At 41.1% G+C, this 21,500-nt stretch overlaps 1 protein-coding gene across 1 annotated transcript in view; it reads left to right on the top strand.

Annotated features, from left to right (window-relative positions):
* Positions 1–9,628: 9,628 nt before the first annotated feature.
* Positions 9,629–21,500, top strand: part of NEBL (nebulette) — a 269,776-nt gene continuing 257,904 nt past the window's right edge. The window contains exons 1-2 of the mRNA XM_055805484.1: positions 9,629–10,088; positions 11,095–11,189. Of these exons, the coding sequence (XP_055661459.1) occupies positions 10,020–10,088; positions 11,095–11,189 (164 nt within the window). The 5' untranslated portion in view covers positions 9,629–10,019. The remainder of the gene's footprint in view (positions 10,089–11,094; positions 11,190–21,500) is intronic.

Genomic DNA, 21,500 nt, shown 5'->3' with positions numbered 1-21,500 from the left:
CCACACCGTGTCCTGTTTATGCTGAAACTCCTCCTTAGTGCAAATTAAATAGCCTATTGTATTTACACTCTAATCTAGCACACACGGATGTTAGTGGGAGTCTTTCAGTTGGTTTCGACATGTGTTGGATCAAGGCCAAGCAGATTAGCAAACTACATCATTTCTTTGGTCTGAGGACTTTCCTCTGGAAGGAGTCTTGGGCTGGTGTCGCCAGGTATGTTCAGCCTCTACATCTACATATTCCTGGGCACAACACCTATCCTACAAGCCCTAGCAGAACAGAAGGCAGGGCCTTTATAGCTCTTGCCTCACTTATTTGCCTCTGATTTGTTGTCTCCATAAAGACTGAGAGTCCTATCTGTTATTTGCCATTATTTACTGCTATCTCTTAGCAGAGGGACTGAAAGCAGAAAATCAGGTTCAGCCTGGCTTATGTGGCTGCAAGGATCTTGTCCCTCTCTAACTCTGTATTTAAGTTAGGAGCTCACATGGGCTGATAGTAGAGATGGGGAACATGTGTTTAAATCAGGCTGTGGTAGGAGAAGGGACAGTTAAAAGGACTCCCTCCTGCTTGTCCCAGCTAATGCCATGGAAAACCTGGTGGATCTGAACTATGTTTCTCTGTACCATCTAGCAGACAGGAGCTTGTAAGGAAAAAATGGGATGAGATGCACCAACACATGTGTGATCAGAGGCAGGAGGGTGTGCTACCACACCATCATCCCAGATGGATGCAGACGGTTCTGTAGCAGATGTGAGTTGACTGGTCACCAGTGGGTTTGTATCTGGTTAATACTGTCAGTGCAAGGCCCTGGCTTGAGGGAGCTGGAAGACTAGGGGAGATCAGGTGCTGCAGCCACACTGGTTAATTTGGGAAGCTCTCTTGGAAAGACTGGGGTGGTTATTTCAGGGCTGTGGTGCTAATCCTTCATAAGAGTTCTCTGCTCTGTGGGAGGAGATGAGGATGCTGCGTGACGTGCTGCCTCATACAGTTGCTGCTGCTAGTACAGGTAGCTCTGGCTGCCTTATGAGTCACACCAGCAGGGACTCTGAAAACCAAATCCTCTGGAGTTTTCCTTCTTTCTCTCGATGGACCAAGTATGTCACTCTCATGGTAACATGAAACGTACTCTGCTGCCAAGCCAACATGGACACTTGGACTACTTGGCCTGCAGCATACATCAGGGAAGGGGCGGGCACAGCAATACCATTAGGGCTTTTGTAATGTGAATGAAATAAACGAAATGTTCTGTATAATGTAACTTTATAATAATTCCCTCTGTAGCATGTTTCAAACCTGTATCCTTCACATGGCCATGCAATCGCTGCTTGGCCTGATGTAACTTTAGAAACATTTAACAATGCTGTTTTCCTTTATTTATGGTTCAGTAGTTAAAGGAAAATTAACTGGTATCTCTGCAGTGTACTGATATTTGTGCTCTCCTTAATGCTCCACATAGTAATTGCCTTTTCTAAGACAACATTTAAGATACTGCATAGAAAGCTTGGGGAAAAATGAGAACTTCGCACTGAATATCCTCAATTACATGCTAGAAAATCCAATTTATGTGACATGTTGCTCTCTGTTTACTTCTTGAAACTACAGTTAACATGCTAGTTGTAATTCTACAGTTAGATGGAAAAGTAGTCATCCCTTATGAAGTTCTCCTTTGCTTTGTGTATGCTTTTGTGCCGCATCTAAAAAACCACCTCTCCTCCAAAATGCAACATTACTAAGATTCTTACTCAAGGTCTAGAGTATTCAGATGAATTTTTGGCTGATAATTACTATGGTTTTGTTTCTTCTTTTCTAATTTTTTATTAATGAGCAAGTGCAGAGATCTCATGAAAAGAAAGGCACTTGTATCTTTTTCATGACAGTGGCATTGGGCCTGCTATTCCCTGTTGTCTATTGCAGAGAGGAAAGAAATAAAAGGTTCTGACTAAAAAGATGACACAGATATTATAAAGTACCTGTATGTACAACACAATTTCTATTCATAGCATAACCTTATCAGTTAAAATAGTCAAGATGTTTAAAAGATGTGCAATGGATTTATTATTAATTTTCTAATGCAGTTATAGTTAATTTAAAATAAACAACTAGAAGATTAAATTGTGTATTTCTCCATCCAAGGTTATTATAATCCCATATGATAGGAAGTATTTCGGAAGATGGTTCAAATTAGACTTTGCTCTGGGCCCAGTACAGAAGCCTATGAAAATACACACCAAAAGATGTTGGAGAGAGGACACCTTGCTTCCAATTTGTTATCCCTGACTTTTCAATGAAAGCAACAGTGTACCAGGCCACAAATGGTGCCCTTCAGGTCACCAGAGATCTATACAGTGGTAAGGGTCTATACAGGCTGGGTCTCTGCCTTGGCCTTTTGTTCCCAACCTTTCAATCCTTTGAAGCTCTGTTGTTAAAAATTCAGGTATAAGGCAGAACACACAGTCACATCCTTAAAGTGTCTGAGCTGAGCTTAAAGTGAGATGGCCTTTTTTAGCAGTTTATCTCCAGGTAGGTTGAGGAAGGTGAGTTTTCCTGTCCTGTCTCCTATTACATTAGCATGTTCTGCAAGCTTGGGACCTGGATTGGTGCTGCAGAAGCCAATGTTGTTGTTGTTGCTGGTAGAAGACTATCACCAGTCACTGTCTTGCTGGCCTAAGCCTGTAATTTATCTGAACTGTATTGTTTTCATTTGTTTGTTTAGAGATTATAATTTTTATAGTTTGTAAGAGTTTATTTAATAGCCTTTGAGCTCATAGTCTCTATGTTCAAAACTGAAAACTTAAAAAGTAACATGAATTGGAAAAATGCTAACATTGAACCATGAAGAGATTTTACTTTCTGGAAAGTGATTTTGCTGGTATTTCCAGGAATCCCCCTGGAATCCATCCTTCTTTTCAGCAACGCAGCCATGCTGCACTGGATATCCTCTTCCTCCTCCTTTCTTGCTCCCTGATGCTCCATGCTAGCTGCAGCTGTTCTGCAGGCTGTAGACTGGGCCATCCAGCTGTGCCTGGCACGTGGGGTTAGAGGATGGGAGAGGAGCCATGGCACAGTGTTGCAAATGAGTGTGATACAGGTTGAGCTGCAGGGGAGATAGGTTGGGAGCTAAACATGTGAGACTCCTTCTTGATGTGTGAGATTTGACAGGTCTGTACTGTGAAGGCTACAATTTAAAAATCTTCCTAAAATGGCTGGAAATACAGTTTCCTCTGAGGCCCAGTTAGGCTTGTTAATGATTCTGTATTTCTATTGCAAGAGGCAATGGAGGGAATTTTGGCAATGAAGGGAGTGTATTCCACACGGTACTTCCAGGCCATCTACAGAGTAAGCATATTGTTACTCTGAACTTGTCACATAACCTTTTAAAACATTAAACTCAAGGATCCAGTCCCAGTCCCAGCCCAACCCTTCCTGTATTTCACTATTTTGTTCAGTTTAAAAAAGGAAACCTTATTTTAAAAAGCTTTATAGATCACGTTCCATCTACGTGAACTGTTTATTTAGGCAGGAAGCTACTCAACTCCTATTTCTGGAATGGGAAAGTAGTTGCATAGACAAGAGTATGAATAATGCCATTGTTGTAGTTTTATTCAAAGCTACCAGAACCCTCTCATTAGGTTTAAAAATTCAGTTTAGAACCCTAATTCTCCCTCTAAATTCCTATTTTGTTCTCAGGCTAAACATAGGCCAGTAAACAATATCCACAAATACCAAATAATCTTTTAGTCCCATTTCATCTTCATAAGCAAAATCAAGTAGCTTTATACTTTTACTCAACATGGCAAACAGAAAGTGATAGCTACTAAAACAGAATGAGTAAATAACATTCTGTGCTTCCATAGCTGACAGTCCAGCATAGAGCCTTTTGCCTGGACTGTTGGATTGGTTGTCTGTGGTGGTAAAGTGTTTGAAAATCTCTTTCGATTGGGATTAAGCAACTAGTTTTGATTCTTGACACAGTGTAGTAGGGTTGACCAAAGACAGTCTTCTCCTTCAGCTTCTCCAAGAGCTCTGATGATGGCTTTTCATTCCTGTATCAATTACATGCTCATGAAAATTAGTTGCTTTATCAAATAAAATATATAGACTTTTTCTCTTCCCTAATCTTTATTTCTTAATTTGATTTTACTCCTGCAAAACATGGTAGGAATCTCTAACTCTGACTAGAAAGGGAGGAAAAACAGCTGGTAAAAAAAACTCCCAACACATTCAATATATATAAAATAAAAAAGTTCACTCCATTTATGTGGCTGGAACTGGATTAAAAGATTACAAGGACTGTAACAGAGAGAAGGGAATTTTTAAAAAGTACTAATAATGTATATTTATTCTAAGTGTTGTCACTGAATATGGAAATTCATTTTGAAGGCTACTTTCAGACTTCTTTCTGTGTGAACAGTGTTTTAGGATCTACAACTTCCTTACCTTGGTCTGCAAACAAAACAACAGACTGAATAGTTGAACTGAGGCACTGGCAGCAGTGCAGCTCTGGCAGTGAGGAACACAGCTCTTGCTGTGCTCTGCCTGCACCTGCTCACATTGTTCATTCCTCTCAAACTACACACATGCAAGTTTAATGTGAAGGGTGCACAGGCACCCCAACCTCTGATGTTAGAATATGTTACTGAACTGGAAGTCAGGTTGAGTGTTTCTACGTTCCCAGATCACTGAAGACACAATTTACGAAATACTGGATGTGTGGTTATAGCATCCTAGTTGTGCTCATTTATCTCTGGATATGCCTGCTAAAAAAGCTAACACTCAAGCATGCACTGCCAAATTCTCAAAACACCCTGTGTATTGCTATCCACAGAACTCTACCTGCTTTGTGCACCTGAATTACAGAGCGTGTACACCTCACTGATGCCAGCTGCTTTTTCTGTAACACATCCATATGCATGCAGGTAATAAGATTTGCACCTGAAAGAAGTTTTCAATCTGCTTTTTACTCATAAATCAGCTATTCGAGGTTCAAACAAAACCAAATGAACTAGGTAACAACCTTCTGCTCAGCATAATACGAGTAACCAGCCCATTTTTACTAAGCTTTATTACAGTTACCTTTTGTCTTCAGTAAAACATAGACAAAATCTTTTTTTTTCATAATTTGAAGAGAAAGTATCATCCAAATACCCTGAAAGACCCATTAATAAGGGAAAATCCTGACCCCATGCATAAATTGAAAATTCCACTGCAACGTTAATAGTAAGAGGATAAAAGCCCCTTCTTCTAGGCAATTCCATAGTCATACTGACTCTTCATTATTACTTGTTCATATATTCATTAAGTGTATAGCTACTGTGGGATGCGGGATTCAGCTTGCATGCTTTTTGAGTGAAGAAAGGAGATCCTAAGAACAGAGAAAACTGCTGGTAACTGGTTAACCATTTTTGTTCTAGTATTTCCTTACTCTATTAGATTGATCTGAGTAGCTAAAAATCGAGTAATTCTGAAAACATGTATTGAGATTCCACTGCAGAGTGTTGTTTGGATCATATTACAGAACATAATAAAGTCTAACAATTTCTGGTTTTGTTTTGGTAGGAAAACAATCACTTTTGTTTTTAGTTTTTCTATAGCTGAAGTTGAAAACATATTTCCACTGACCCTTGCATATGAAGAGTATAAATTACCCTTCCACAGTAGAGAATTTAAAAACACATTTCTCCAACAGCACCCTGGGTAGCTCTAAACAAGGTCACATTAAAGTTGCATTGTTCCTATCTGAAATGTAACTATGCAGTTTCTTCTTTTATACAGTTAAATGTAAGCTCAAACAGTAAGGGTCAAAAATTGACTGGCCGCTCCTGTGCCAACCAATATGAGTTTAATATCTTTGCTTACTACATAATTTAGGACAGTCACAGAATTTCACAAAACCTCTTTCAGTATTATTTATCTGTATTGCAGTACTGCTCAGAGGCTTCGTCTGCAATTCTCCATGCAGTGTCTTAACCATAAGATCATCCTTCCACTTAAATGTGATACAATACCTGCTGGAGCTCATACACAAACATTATGAGCTGGGTATAGCAGTTAAGATGGTATTTTTAAGTACGTTACTGTAACTTGTCAGTTAGCCCACCTTTTATACCTGGATCAGGAATGAAAAATCAGTGAAATATAGCAAACATTATTTCTACACAAGTCCTTCAGAGTGTAAGAACATATTGTCATACTTGGTTCAGAAAAATGACTGATGACACTGCAAGTGGGGCATCAGCTGTTAATTGGGGCATACAACATTCAGCACTTTCCCCCCCCCCCAAAATGTAATTAAATGAATACGTATCTGAATGGAAGAAAACACTTTCTTTGCTCTGAAAAAGACAAATCACTATGCTTACGTGAACTCCTACTTTGTTCAATAGGGCTCTATACATCCACGACATTGCGAGCAGACTTCACTTGCAGAAATTTAGGTGAAAAGACAATGCCTTCATGTGATGACAGAAGGCAGCGAACACCACCTCTCAGCTTTTTTGTATAGCCTGGGAAATGCATGGTAACCTGCAAGACAGAAGCCTTTGCTTTCTGGCTATGCTTCGAAGTTCACTTGATAGATCCAACCGGTCTTAACACCAGCCATGGGAGATGGCTTATAAGGAGCCTATTTTGTGGGAAAGAGAGCTAAGAAAGTTCACAAGAAGCCTTTCAGAAGAACTAGATTGAAACCTGAGATCCCTATGACCATATAAACAAGCATCTATGGGTTGTCTCTTCCAAGGTGTTGTCAAGTCACTTCCAATAACATAGACTAACTTTCTAGTTTAACAGTTTTTTTTAAACTTTTCTGCCTCAGGTAAAATTCATTATTAACGTGTGAAATCAGGTATCACCATAATTTTTTTTTTCCCTGCAGCACACGTTTACATGTGTAGGTATGCTGAAAAAAGCATCTTCTTGCAAGTGTTGTTGATATGCTTTGTTCACCTAAACATTCACTTTCCAATCATCTAGGCTAGATAAATGGCCCTGAAATGCACCAGATGAGGTAAGTATAAGAGCGTAAAATCTTGGGATGCCACTTACAACTTGCCAGTACTTACCAGCTAGGAATCAATGCTGGACCCGAGATAGAGGTCCATTACCTACTACAGTCTCCATGCTTGCGGCAACAGTTCTTTAGCTAGAGAGCAAGGTATTCACCCTTCTGTGCTTTGTAGTCTTTGGTTTACAGCCTCTTAGTCAGTGACACAGCAGGGTTGTTGGATTTTGCTTTGCTGGACTTTACTATTGCATCATTACCTACTCAGAAAGAGGAAAGACTGCTGCTGAGTAACATTTCACTGCTTTCTCACAAACAATCATTGGTGAAGTAGGTTTGTCTCTCTCACTGGTTTGTGTAGAGCAAAAGAACCTGCTTTTCATTACAGTAGCACTAGAAAAAAGTTGTGGCTGATGAGCAAGGAGCTCTGTGCTGTGGAAATGAAGACTGTGTTTCAGACACTATTTCTCCCTCCTTGTGGAGGAAACTAATAAAAGTTAATAAAAGGATCTGGAAATAATGATAAATATTGGACCTGAAATAATGATAAATATTGGAATGCTTCCATACTGCCAAAACACTGATTTTCGATACAACTGCAGGTATTCCTATTGATTTTACTATTTAATTTCTAGTGTTGATATTTTGGTTCATAAAAGTTTTCCTTCAAGAATAAGGTGGGAGATTTCATCGTAGCATTGAGACTGAGAGTAATATCCAAATTATTTTTGTCTGCATGCTGAGAAGACCTTGAATGTGATTTTAATAATCTGGAGCTTCCAGGAATGAAGACTTCATATTAGTGGTTTGCAGGAGCTGTATGCTTCTAGTTATTTCTAATGAGCTAGAGCCTTGTCACCCGTAAGCCATCAGGCTGAATCTAAGCAAAGCAAGAATTGAGTCAGCTAAGAAAAAATCCCCACCCCACGTAAATAACATTCACTGCCCTCTATTTAGCTGGGTCTCCATCCTGCTTCCTGCTACAGGCTCACTACTCCACTACCTTTGCAGCACAGAGATTGCTTACCTATGTGTTGGGCCTAATTCAGCTCAGATGTGATCTCAGATGGATCCAAAAATGACAATTCCTGCAGAAACCGCTGAGTTACCATGTATTCAAGTTTCCTTTACCGACATACTCAGACAGCTGGCATTCAGAGTTCCTTGAATAAAAGCCATTGTTCACTGCCAGTCAGACTGTTGAACAGGGACTGTAAGGTAATCTGTACAGCACGGAGGCAGCAGACCCTACATCAGCACTGCAGGGTGCGTATACACCTTTTTCCATCCGGGAAATCTTAGACCGAGTCCAAACTGGTCTTCAGGTAGTTGTAAAAAACTATCATGCTATCAACTGTGAGAAGACAAATCTTAAATTCTAGATGAAGAATAATTTGGTTAACAACAGTATAAAAAGTCTGATCCAGGATTTTGGAGAACTGCAGACCTCTAGCACTGGCCCCAAAATGGACCAGCATGCAGAAATGGAGCCGGTCAGCAGTTGGTCTATTTGCTGCTGCACCAAGACAGCCAAAGCAGACAATAAGCATTTACAAGACTGCCTGCAAATTTGCTTTCCTGTTGCTTGCGGCACTGCCAGCATCTCAACATCATTAATTTCATTGGACGCCAGATGTTTATGCCTAGACGAGGCATAAGAAGCTCTACAACTTCTGTCATGTAACATTTAAAGCCTGATTAGGTATTTCTCACTTAATCACATATATTATTAATTTCGATGAAATTACTGTTTCTCCCCACGCCTTTGAACAACCAGTGCATAAAAGTTGGGTTGCTAAGGCAGAATTATAGCCAAGTATTCCGGTTGAGCTGGCTGCATTCTGATTACTTAATAACACCCAAGTATGTGCAGAATTTGTCCTTGCTGTGCGCCAGAGCGCTGCACTACTGAAAAAAAAACCCCACAACCCCCTCAGAAAAGGCTGCACTGCACCGGCTTAAGCACCTTTATCAGCGCGGTTTGTATTCCAGGTAGTTAAACACAGCTACGGAAAAATGCGCGACTCCTCGCTGCACCGCTCCCGCGGCACTAGCAAGTCAAACCCGACCGGCCCCAGGCTGCTCCGAGGCGCTGGATGCGCCCTGCGGGCTGCGATGCGATCGCCCCGCGGGACCGCCGCCCGCCCGTGCCCGTGCCCGTGCCCGTGCCCGTGCCGGGGAGGGTCGCCCGCGGGGAGGCGGTGGCACGCGCCCGAGAGCAGGGCGGGACGCGCGGGCGGCGGAGCGCGCAGCCCGCCTCGCGCCTCCAGCGGCCCCGCGGGGGAAGCCGGGGCCCCGCGCCCGCCCCGCGCCCGCCCCGCCCGGCAGGTGCCCGCCGGCGCTCGGCCAGGCCTCGGGCCTAACTTCGGGGAACGGCCGAGCCCCCCCGCGGCCCGGCAGCGCCGCAGCTCCTTCCCGCCCTCCCTCCCGCCGCGGCGAGGGGTGGGCGCCGCCACAGCGCGCCTCGGGCCGGGCAGGTGCGCCCGGGAGGCGGCCGCAGCGCCGCGCCCCCCCCCCCCCTCCCCGCGCCTCAGGGCGGCGGCGCGGAGCCCGCCATCGTGCCCCGCTCGGGCTCGCCCTCCCCTCCCCTCCCCTCCCCTCCCCTCCCCTCCCCTCGCTGCGGGCCGCGCCGCGCCGGTGGGCTTGGCTTGGCTTGCGGCTGCAGCCCGGAGCTCGGCGTGAGTCACCCAGCCCGCGGCGCGGGGAGCCGAGCGCGCAAGCACACGGAGGAGGCGGTGGGGGCGGGCGGCGGCAAGCGGGCGGGGGCGACAGGCACCGGCTCCCCGCCCGCCCACTCACACATGCTGCCGAGCCGCAGTCAGCTGGAGCGCCGCTTCCTCCCCAGCCGCCGCCGATGACCTCCTCGCCCGCCGGCAGCCGCTGAGGACTCCCGGCGTCCCCGCCAGGGCAGGGGATGGTAGATCGGCCGCCCGGAGCCCCGTCCAGCCCAGCCAGCCGCACCGCAGCCTCGGCCGCCGCCGTCCGCGGGAGCCGCAGCCCTAGAGGAGCCTCAAAATGAACCCCCAGTGCGCCCGCTGTGGCAAAGTGGTCTATCCCACCGAGAAAGTCAACTGCCTGGACAAGGTGCTGGGGCGCGGGCGGGCGGGGACGGCGCCTCCCGGACGTGCTCGCTCTGCGCCCCGCTCCCTTCGGCTCCGGCGGGGCGGGCCGGGCCGGCGGGGGAGCGGGCCGGGCCGGCAGGTGGCAAACGCAGCGCCTCAGGGGCTGCCGCTGCGCCGGCATCCGCGCCGCCACCGCCGGGCGACAGCCGCCGTGTCATCGCGCTGGCGGGGGGCGAGCGGGGGCCGCGGCGGGCCGGGGAGCCCCTGCGGCGCCCGCCCGGGGAGTGACGGCGCTGGGGGCCGGCGGCGGGTCCCCGCGGCCCCCCCGGCTCCCCGGGGGACGGAGCGGTGGGCGGCCGCTGCCTGGCTGTAGTTGTCGGCGCCTCCCCGAGCCGGGGCGGCTTCGGCCGCTCCTCACGCCATGGCTGCCTCGGCGGGGCCGGGGGCCGGGGCAGCGGCGTGGTGACAGCCCCGTCCCTCGGGGGTGTCCCCGGTGACGCCGGTTATCGCCGAGCTCCGTAAATAGCAGCAATGAGGCAGTGCCAGATGCGCCAAAGTAACGTCCCCGGAAAGGCAAGGCGGTAGGAGCTACCGGAGGAAAATACCGTATTATGTGCTAAATTTAGCGTCTCTTCAGCGCACCAAAAAGCCAGCCGTCACATTAGTTAGTGATTTTATTCGCATATTATTGCGTTCTTGGCAAGCGGTGTCATTTTTTTCGTTAACAAGGCAAAACATCAAACTCCTGCCTCAGTTACCTTTAAAATAATCCCGGCACAGTCAGCGGCGGTGGTGGTGGTGGTCCGGTGGTCCTGAGCATTCACCTTCGTAGAGAATTTACGTTTTTGAGAGTGTTTCAGAAGCACCTTTGGTTTCGTGTGAAAGTAATTCTTTTGATTTAGTTTGCAGAAATCTATAATGCATGGCCAAAATACTGACATGTCATTGTGTTTTTATATTTACTGTACCCTAACATAGCTTTCAAAACATCAGTATCATAAGTAATTCTACTTTATGTTTCTTTGCAGTACTGGCATAAAGGATGTTTCCACTGTGAAGTTTGCAAAATGGCTTTGAACATGAATAACTACAAAGGATATGAAAAGAAACCTTATTGCAATGCGTAAGTATTGTAAATGTCAAGTCTTGCAGAAATGCACATGAAAAGAAAACCTGGCTGTGGATATTATCAAATAGGTATCGTCACGCTGTAAAAACTTAATCTAGAGATATAGTGGTGCAGTCTAGAGCAGTTTAGTATCTTTTCAGATGGTGTATTCTACTTGCATTGAAGCGTTAGGAGATGAAAATAATGGATTATCATGTGTTTAGGTAGTGTTTTAGTATCAGATGTCAGGATGCAGGTCCGTGCCTTCCGGAAAGTGTCGGATCTGGTGCTGTCTCGTATTTACAGTCATTATTGGCCTGCTGGATTACAGTTGTCCATTATGCAGCTCTCTGTTCATGCTTATGGACCTGGTCAGCATTTTGTAATAAGAAAACAAACAGAGTGCTTCTCTGTTGTGTAGTTTACCAGAGACAATATCCTGTCAGAGATCGTGACAATCTGTTTTTAAAACTGTTACGTTGTTCACGTATCTCAGATTGCTAAACTAGATATTTACAAAATCCCAGTTATCTAGTGCTTCGTACTGTTTTGTATTTTGCTTCTTTCTTAGATTTTGATAAAGAAAATAGGTTCATTTTGGTTGTAGAGTATAATCATTATTACTATTTTACATTATTACTATATTACACTTTTAGATTTGGTTATGTGGGTTTTGAAGAGTGCTTTGATGTTTGGCTTGCAACTACTGTAGAAGAGCATTTTAGTGCATGTAGAAAAAAGGTGCTTATTGTTGTTTGTGCCATGCTGCTAAGATTTTCTAAGTGCGTATCAGTATGTTTTAATCTTTAGAAACAGTTATAATATGCTTTGTTAGAAGGATATCTGAAGAATTTGGAATGAAATTTGATCTTATGTTATGTTACTCATATTATTTTCACCTTTACATACTTTAAACAGGTTTTAAGAGACAGAATTTTGAAACTATAGGCATGATGTAATTTTTTCAGAAGTATTTTCATATACTTGTGTGTGTGTATATATACGCACTCATATAATATGTTAAAATGTTTATTTCATGCTCAGGTAGATGGTCTATGGTTGGCCATTACTAGAATAGTTCAAAAGCATATGCGTATTTCTTCCAGGCTAAAATTGAATCTGGTCAGTGCCTATCTGTCTAAAATACGAGTTTTGTTATAAAAACACCTGTGCTGCCAAAACTTGAAACACCTGTTTCCAGTGGGCACAGTTGTACTTGGATTGCTTTAGGAACATATGGAGTTACATACATAGATTTCTAGCTTTCCTTGAAGTGCTCTACAGTGTATGGGGGTGACATTAGACCTCTTGTAATAGTGTTGTTGGTTCCCAGTCTTAATGTGTTGTAGAGAAAGCTCTGTAGGAGGGGGATGTTCATGCTTCAACAAGTGACACAATACAGGTTGAGACTAACCTAGAGGTTATTTGCCCTAGATGAGACTCTGCTTGTGGTGCTATTCAAGTTGAAGTATTAATACAGGCTTACATCCTTTACAGGGATTAAAACCCTAATAATACTTTGGTGCTTTTTACCTGAATTTTTGTGGTTAAATTTCAGTGATGATGCTTTGGTTGCTTGATTTTTCCTACATAATCAGATACTTACTTGTACTTAATAAAACTTTGTTTACAAAGTCTCTTCCATGCTATGCACTGCTGTTTCCATGCTGTGCATGTTTAACTTCTGTTGTAGCAGAGGTCTTTCATCTACATAATTAGGCTATGTGGTATGTCTTTCTATTTATGGATGAGGGTAAATAAGGCTGATGGTTATGTTACGTACTGTTCAGGTGCTATTCTTCCTTGTAGTTGCTTTAATGAGCTTTGTAGTAGTGATCCTTGAAAAAAATAATCTCTGTCTTGGCAATGTCCCTCAAACCTGATATATGAAATGGGAAGAAACAACATAAACCCGTGAAAGAACAGGTTTCTTCTATTAAGAGGCAAAATTTAATGTGGATGTCAGCAATGTGTATTCTGTTCTTAAGTGTTGGTAAACTTAACTTTTTTTTTTTTTTTTTTTTTAGAGAAACTAATCAAATAATCTTTAAGTAATTTCAAGTGTTCTATAGAATCATGAAGGGAAGACCAAGGTGTGTTTTGTGGTTTCAACAAACTTTAATGTCCTTTAAAAGAGGGATAAGGCGTTTATGCAAAACTGTTTTGAGAATACAGTTTTAAAATACCATATTTTGACACAATACTCTTGTATCTCGATGGTTACTTATTTGCAAAGCAGACGCCATTATAGTATTTCAGATTATGATGTATCTTACAATGTTCATTAGTAAGAGGCAAATCCATTTTTATGTTAAGTACTGCTTGATCTGAAAATCTGTGAAGAATGCAAATTTACTCAAACACCTACAAGCACTTGACAAAGAGCAATTACTGTTAGACTATTGAGGACATCCATCAATGAGAGTATAATTTTTAGATAAAAGTGAAGAAGTATGCACTATGAATAGGAGAGCAATACCATGAAGTTGTTTAGTAGGTGTGGAAGCCATAGTTAGCTTTTTGTAAGGACAAGTTGAAATGCACCAGTAATCTCTTATCTGTTTGTTAGTTCACAGGTTAGATAATGCACTTGAGTATATTTTGTCCTTTAAACTTAAAATATTCCACTCTTTTTCAGAAATTAGTATTTTTTGCTGCATTAGTGGCAAAGATCAGAAGTTACTTTAACTGTGAAACATAATTGTGTTTCTATTAATACAAGAAAAATATACTGATTTCTGAATGTTCCATCTATGCTTTTGGTGGAGGAGGGTAAGGTCAGATGGATTAGCAGGAAGTTGCAAACCAAAAAGGAATATATTGTGAAATACACTAATTCAGTGACCATTAGAAAGGAGCAGAAATACTTGTAAATGCAGGATTCTGCTTTTTTTAAGGGCAAGTTTTTTGTTGGGCAGCTTGTCACATTTCCAGCTAAATGGTTGTATATGTTCTCTGTGATAAGGATACAGTGATAGCAAAAGTAATGACTGAGCTACTGACATAGTAGAACTGGTACAGGTCAAGAAGCTGAGTTGCCTAGTATTGCGGTTCTGATACTGCTTTTGTAGGTTGTAGGTTTATGAAAGATTTTGCAGCTGGGTTAGAGGGAAGACTTTGTCTATGTGTGCTTGTGTATAATGTGGCTTTGAAAAGAATGATCTTTGTGTTAGAGTTTCCATGAAGTTCCTTGATCTGTCTCCTTTAAACATTTCAGTTCTCTTACTTGTAGAGAAAAGACTGTACAACTTTGTTCCCTCTCTTTTTTATTATTTACATATTTTGTGAGCTGTTTGAGTCAGGATAGTTTATCTCTGCTTGTTTGTATAATGCTTAGCATATCATGCTTTTATCTCAGCTGGGACCTTTGAGTAGTACAGTACTCTCATGACGTATGGTATTGTGTTTCTCACTTTACTTGCATTCATGTTTCATCTGAAAGGTCTCGTACACAACATTTTGAAGCTTGTAGATGCTTAGCATGTGGACACTGTTAGGTTTTCCTTAACTTTAGTCTTGCCTTTTATTTGCTGCCTGACTAGATATGCCGCGTTGCCAGAGTGCTGCCTCATTTGTGAAATAATGTTGATGAGACTTAAGGGCTTGGTCTTGTAGTCCAGTTTTGCAGTTCAACCAGGTGCTGAATTGTGGGAAGCAGGTGAATGAGCAATTCTTTGTCTCTGTGAACATGCATATAGGTAGTAAAAGAAAAGTTAGGACAGGTAAAATGGCTTGTGTAATGATGATTTGTTAAATCAAGGTGGCTTTAATGCAAAGCTGAACCCATATTCCACTTTAATATCTGCAGATAGAGATTATTAAATACTACTTTAATATATACGGAAATGATAAGAAGAACAGTTGTTGTTATTTGCAAACTCAGAACTGATTCTTCCAGCTGCAAATAACCCAAGACGATGCAAGGAAGTGAATAGCATTTTGGCAGCTAACCATCTGTGTACTAGTTCTGGAGCTTGTTAAATGATTGAATCATGTAGGATGATTATATGGTAACTTATTGTTACGAATATTCACATACATACTTTTTTTGACAGATTCACTAGACCAAAACACAAGACTACTTTTTATGCAAAATGTAGAAGCTGAAATGCATATTTTTGGAATGTTATCTCCGCATTAGCTATAGCTGCTGATGCAAACAGACTTCCTGCATGTGTGAACACATCCAACAGAGATGTATTTTTTAATTTCTGCAAAACCTGAAAGCTTAAGCTTCTGCAGACCTGATATACTGTCTTGCCAAAGGCAAACAACCTCAGTATTTGAACAAATTCTTCTGAAGTATTTAGTATCTAAAATTTTGCTAATTGCCTGCAGACAGGTTAGCTTCATTCAAGTTTTTATTTGACAGCCACCATATGGAATGATTACATAACTTTAACATTTAAATCTACTGTCATCAGTCTTAGCGTGGATTATTGACAAGAAAAACTCATCACTTTATTTTTTCTAGATTTAATTTCTTTTTAACTTACGCCAGTATGAAATAGATATGCAAATACATTTGAAATATTGTGATGTTAGAAGAATTATACTGCAGTTTCGATCTGCAAGTGCAGTCAAGCTTTACATTTTAAGATACTATATAGGAGGGATGAAAAATGAAAAAGTTATTGTCTGTCAGCTTGGAAAATGTAAAAAAATGGTACAACTTTCTGGACAGTCAGATGGGCTGGAAAATGGATGCAGTTGTTTGTAATCAGTGGATGAATGTGGCCATTAAATAGAACCCATTGTCCTGAAAGGTGAACTTATGTATAGAAGTTTGGTTTTAGCTGTGAAACATGAGTGGGGTTTCTTTCTAGCAGTCAGAAAGCTTCTAGGAGGTGACTAGGAGTGTGATGATACTATTCTTACTAAAAATAGCTGGCTTTATCTTAAGTATTGATTTCAACAGGTGATTATTTCTCAGTTTAAATATGGCAGGAAGAAAGAAAATGAGTAGGCAAGGAGCAGGAAGAATAATCCATCTGAATATGATGGAGCCACTTCTAAGAGTTGCAGTAAAGAGAACACACAGAGTAAACAGATTTCTGTTTGCTAATTCTCCATCTTCAACTGTTACTGAACAGCTTATTTGGGGTAAAAAGGTAACGCTGAGTTTGGGTTGAGGAGGAAGGTTGTTTTGTAGCATGGTTAACCTTAGTCAGTTATGTGTGGTTTTCTTTTTTATTATTTTATTTTGGGTTTTTCAGCTGTTTCTGATAATTAGATTTGTTCAAAAGTAAGCTATTACATAGGTCAACCCAAAACGGTCATTCTTATAAAAAGAAACAACTCAGAAACTCCCATGCAAACCTTCTAGAAAGCAAGAATTTGCATTTTATCTCTTTATTAATTTTGTGTATTGAAGACTTTCCTCTTAGGATGTAATAGAAAATAAGTAATGCAAATAAGAGAACCACTAGAAAAACAGCTGGTAAGGGTCTCAAGTCAGAGCCAAATACACCCATGTCATTTAAGTCTGTTATTTCTTGTTCAGCATCCTGTAAGTATGGACTTCAGTGTTTGAAAACAGTTATGTCTCCCCTCAGCAATCTTTTCATTAAACACAACAGCTCTCTTTCCTCATAGATTGTATTTTCTGATAATTCTTGTTTCTTTGCCTTCAGTTATCTCCCAAGGGTATATATATATGTGTGTTACATGTATATATATATATACATAATTTGAATTGCAATACCCAATGGAACATTACCATAACTGGTAGAACAGCAGATATGCCTATCAACTCATATATAATTTTTCTCCTAAGTCCCAGTATGGTCTTTGCAATTTTTTTGTTGTTGTTGCAAACCCCAACCTATTGTTAAGTCATCTTTAGATTGTTGTGGGCTACAGTTTATCTTTCTATGCAGAATTGCTACCTCAGCAGTTGTTATTATCCATTATCTGAGCAGTTAATTGTTCTTGGCTAAGCACAGAATCTTCCACTTGCTTCTCATTGAACTAGATTTCCATTTTCCCCCAAGCTGTTTCTCCAATTTGTCAAGTTCATTTTATATTGTAATTTTGTTCTCTAATGTGCTTACAGCCCCCTCCTATCAAGCTATCAACCCTCCCACCAGAGAGCCTGTAAGCACATAGCAAATTTAATAAGTGTAATCTTCATTTCATCACCCAGGTTGCTAGTTGAAGGCCTGGGAGGGTATTTGGAGCAGTATGTACTGCGTAGTCTGATGTAGCCTTCCCTTCTGTAGTGAGCAGTGATGAATGAGTGAAGTACTTTATCTTCTCTGCCTATTCCTGGAGTGTTAGATCAAATGTTAAGTTCTGCATGAGAAAGAAAGTAAAATTGTGAAAGAATGTAACCATTGTGGATATTTATGCAATCTCTTCTTAAATATGAGGGACAGCTACAAGTAGAGGGAACATACATTCCTGCTGCTTGGTGCTGTATAGTATCTTACTTGGTTAATTGAGTATTAAGTCCGAATTACTATTGGTGGTATTCAGTAATGAAAAGGAAAGTAGGACGAGAAGCTGAGCCTATGTGATAGAACAATTGAAGTAGCTTTTTAGGCAAAATATATTTGAGTCTCTGAAAGGTGTTTGATACATATCTTTAACTCTTTGAAGAAAGCATAGGAAAACACTGCAGGAGTTACTGTATATGGTGCATGAGGCAGATGGTGGTTAGTTGCAAAGGAATTACTGAAGAATAATTGTTGCTGACAGTCAGCTGTTGGGAAGAGTTGAGAAGTTTTGAGTGCTTTGACTTTGAGTAATGGGATGCAAAACCATTTTGCAGGTTCCATTTCAGTGTGTTCAGTTGGCTGTGTCCTGATTTCATGTTTGATCAAGACCTGCATATGACACCTTGTATGTGCTGGTGAGTGTGCAGTGAGAGGTCTGTGTGAGCGTCAACAGGCCCCTTGGTTTGTGTTGTTGCAAGCTGTGGAGAGCACCGCGGAGTGCTACAGCTTACCTGCAGCCAGCCTGCTTCTCTGCTGGTGCGAATGGAGTGGAAGAACTGTCCGGAGGGAGACGAGTTGTTAGGCATTTTCTATCAGAGCAGGTGAATTCTCAGACTGCATTGAGCCAGTACTGTCACATCTAGTACCTGATGTGAACATAGGGTCTGTGTTGGGAATTCACATATTTTAATATTCTGTCCATTGGTGTAATTGCTCTAAAGGGACAATTACAATAAACAGGAAATATGCAAGTGAGTATTTTACATTTTGTTTTATTTTTATGCTAGAGTGCACTAAACATGACATTCAAAGCTATTAGCAAGAAAGGCTTATAGCAATCCTTGCTGTGTGGGATCCTGATCTGTTGCCAGTTTATGTCTTGGCTCAAGTAAACACATGTTTTTAATTTATATGACCACTGGTCATCGTACACTGCAGATAGTTTTTCCAAGGAAGAATATTACATCTCCTCAGTACCTGTGTCATAGAATATATTGAACATAAATTCTCAGGAGACTGTAGTTACAGAGTCACAATTTCAGTAACTGGCATTTTCTTTGCTTCCTAGTATCTTAGACACTGCTGATGCTCAACGTAATCTTGATTTTTCTTAACAGCTGTTACTCTCCATACTCATTCCTAAAGATTGATAAAATTTGTTTCATTGTATTTACTGAAATATTTAGGCAACAGAACAATAGGTGAAATTTTTTGATTCTAGATAATTTACTTATTTGCATTTCATAGCTTGAGCTTTGGAAGAGGTGATAACCAGTTGTAGCAAGCTTGTGAAATCTTGATGGTATGTTTTGTTAACAGTGATTTTGATTTAACTGTTTGGGGTCTTAAATTTTCTAAGTCATAACATTTCCTATCATATTTGCCAAAGGACTTAAAAAAAAAAAAAAAAGTATTTTCACTTGGCTGAATTTTAATTTAGGTTCTGTGTAGCTCTGCTAATGCTGTTGATGGTTGCAAGTAAGTCTGCTGTCCTGATAAACTCTATGCACTTTATAAAGCTTGAAGAAAAATAAGTGTATGTTCCAATCTTCCATGTTTACTTTGAATTTCCAGAGTTGGTGATGTCAGAATGACAACATCATGTCAGTCAGCTCAGTGTCAAGAAGCATGTTTTGCTGTTTGCATAAAATGTCATGGGAAGCTTGCTGTAATTATCCAGACAACATACAGTCTTGGCTGAGTGGTCAATTAATGTTATTTTTGTAATTTTGAATATTGTGGTTTGCTTACAGAAACTTTGCTAAATTTCGAGATTGTAGAAGTTTCACTGAGGGCAGAGTCTGACTGTGTGACGTTGAGGTTCCTTGAAAAGGAGACAGTAGGCAGGACTTGCAAGGTAGAAGTTTGCCGTAAGTACTTGTTGAATAACTGGTCTGCCTGAATATAAGTGACACCGACCAGTTCATGCTGCCTCTAGTTATGTCATCTCACACAGCAACTTCTTGAAAAAACAAAAAGACACAGTTAATTCACCTTCTTGATTCTCAGATCAGTCCATTTCTTCTCTTTGTGCCTCCCTCTGCCTTCTGATGTTAGAGCTGACATTGCATGAGAGTTGGCCAAGCTATTTTCCTTTGCTTTCTGTTCATGTTGCCTGTATAACTTTTATTTGTACCAGGAGGAAGTCTGGGTAACGAGCAGTGCAGAATTTTTAGTCTCTCATATTTCTTCGTCCACCTGACTCTCCTGCTCTCCTGCTCCAAATCCTCCTGTTCTCAGTTGCGGTGGAATTGTGTGATGGTAGCTGATCCCATAACATCCTAATAGGAGGAGGGCACAAAAATGTGCTATCAGTGTCACACTTGAGAGAAGACTACAGCAGCTTAGTTTTAAAAATGAAAACCTAATTGTAATTTGGCCAGTAATCATTTAAACATATATTGCAAAGACTTTTCTGGGAAGTGCATAGTTGCTTTTTAAAGAGGATTTCTTAAAACGTAGAACTATATGGAAACTGTTTAAATTTCCTCCCAACTTCACAGTTTCAAAAATTCACAGTAGATTCCCCACCCCGCCTTAGGAGAGCAAATCCTTGGAGGTGGTCCACCACCATGTTCTGCCTCTCTAAATGGCAGCATTTTTTACACAGGTGTATTGATACAATGCCAGTTTCACAAACTTAAAAAGAAATTTGTTCTGTACTTACTTTAGTTACACCTCAGTTTTTTTGTTTTTTTTTTTTTAACTTGGCAAACTAAATGTTAATAGCTGATTTTGTTTTGTTTTGTTCCGGTTTTAGTTTGGAAGAATTCAATATTTGTAATGCAATCTTTGTGACATCAGAAAACTATAAATAGAAATACTTAGGGAAAGATTTTTTTTTTAAAAAGGATGCTGATTTCAGATTTAATTAAAATGCAAATGGCTAGGTTTGTGGAGGAGAAAAGTGTTGAAAAGTGGAAAAAAGCATGGGCTATTTTTGCTAAATAGTGTAGAGTACCATACATTCAACACAGTGGGATATTCACGTGTTGCGTTGCATTGCACTGGTGTGCATCTGCACATGCAACAGGGAAGAAATTTCTGATGATTTGCCAGGTTATACAAAAAGAAAGGGGGCCAATATGAGGATTTTGAGCAGCAGAAATGCTCAGTAGGTGGTTGACCGAGAAGGTGGTTGCCACTGTTAGAACTGGCATGCTTGGTATGTTGCTGTAAGGGAGGTTGCAGTCTGTGTTTTTAAGAACCTGCCTGAAAATATAGATGTAGAAAAGCAAAGCTTCCTAAGGGACTCAAATATTTCTTTTTTTGGAGCTGCAGTTTGTGTTTGTTACAGTGGTGCTAGCACCTTTGTTGATGTTAGTGTTTGATGGGCAGCAGAGGAGTGATATTGATGGGGGGTGGATAAACAGGAGTGCCTTTTGATAGAAGCTTTGATCAAAAAAAGAGTTGCCAAATGGCCCATTGTGTAGGTGTATTTGATACAAATTTTGCTGTAACATAGGAAGATCTAATTTGAAGTAGTTGATAGGAATTGTCAGGCTATCAGAAAACAGATGAAGTTTGTTACAACAGTTACTAGCATAACTTGCTGAAACACTGTGGCATTAGCACAAAATTGTTAGGAAGGATGGGGAAAGGGAAAACCAGGCTGGAGGAAAAAATATCAAAAGATATATTTAGAAGAACAGTATTTTCTGGAATATGTGAAAGAAATTGACAACTCTAGTAAATGATACTGAGAAGTAAGTATTATGGGAAACTTAACAGTGATGATGTGTCTACTTACGCAAGGGGAAAAAAAAAACCAGAATGCATGCATGCAGAGAAAGCCAGCATAGACAGAAAAGAGAAAAAAATAATTTATAAAAATGTTTGTTGAGCTTTTCAGTTTAGCAACAGCAAACTAAATTTCTGAAATGGTCAC

Source organism: Falco peregrinus, chromosome 5, assembly GCF_023634155.1.
Source record: "Falco peregrinus isolate bFalPer1 chromosome 5, bFalPer1.pri, whole genome shotgun sequence".
NCBI lineage: Eukaryota > Metazoa > Chordata > Aves > Falconiformes > Falconidae > Falco > Falco peregrinus.
Note: the sequence above shows the minus strand (reverse complement) of the source record. Positions and strands in the feature narration are given on the sequence as shown.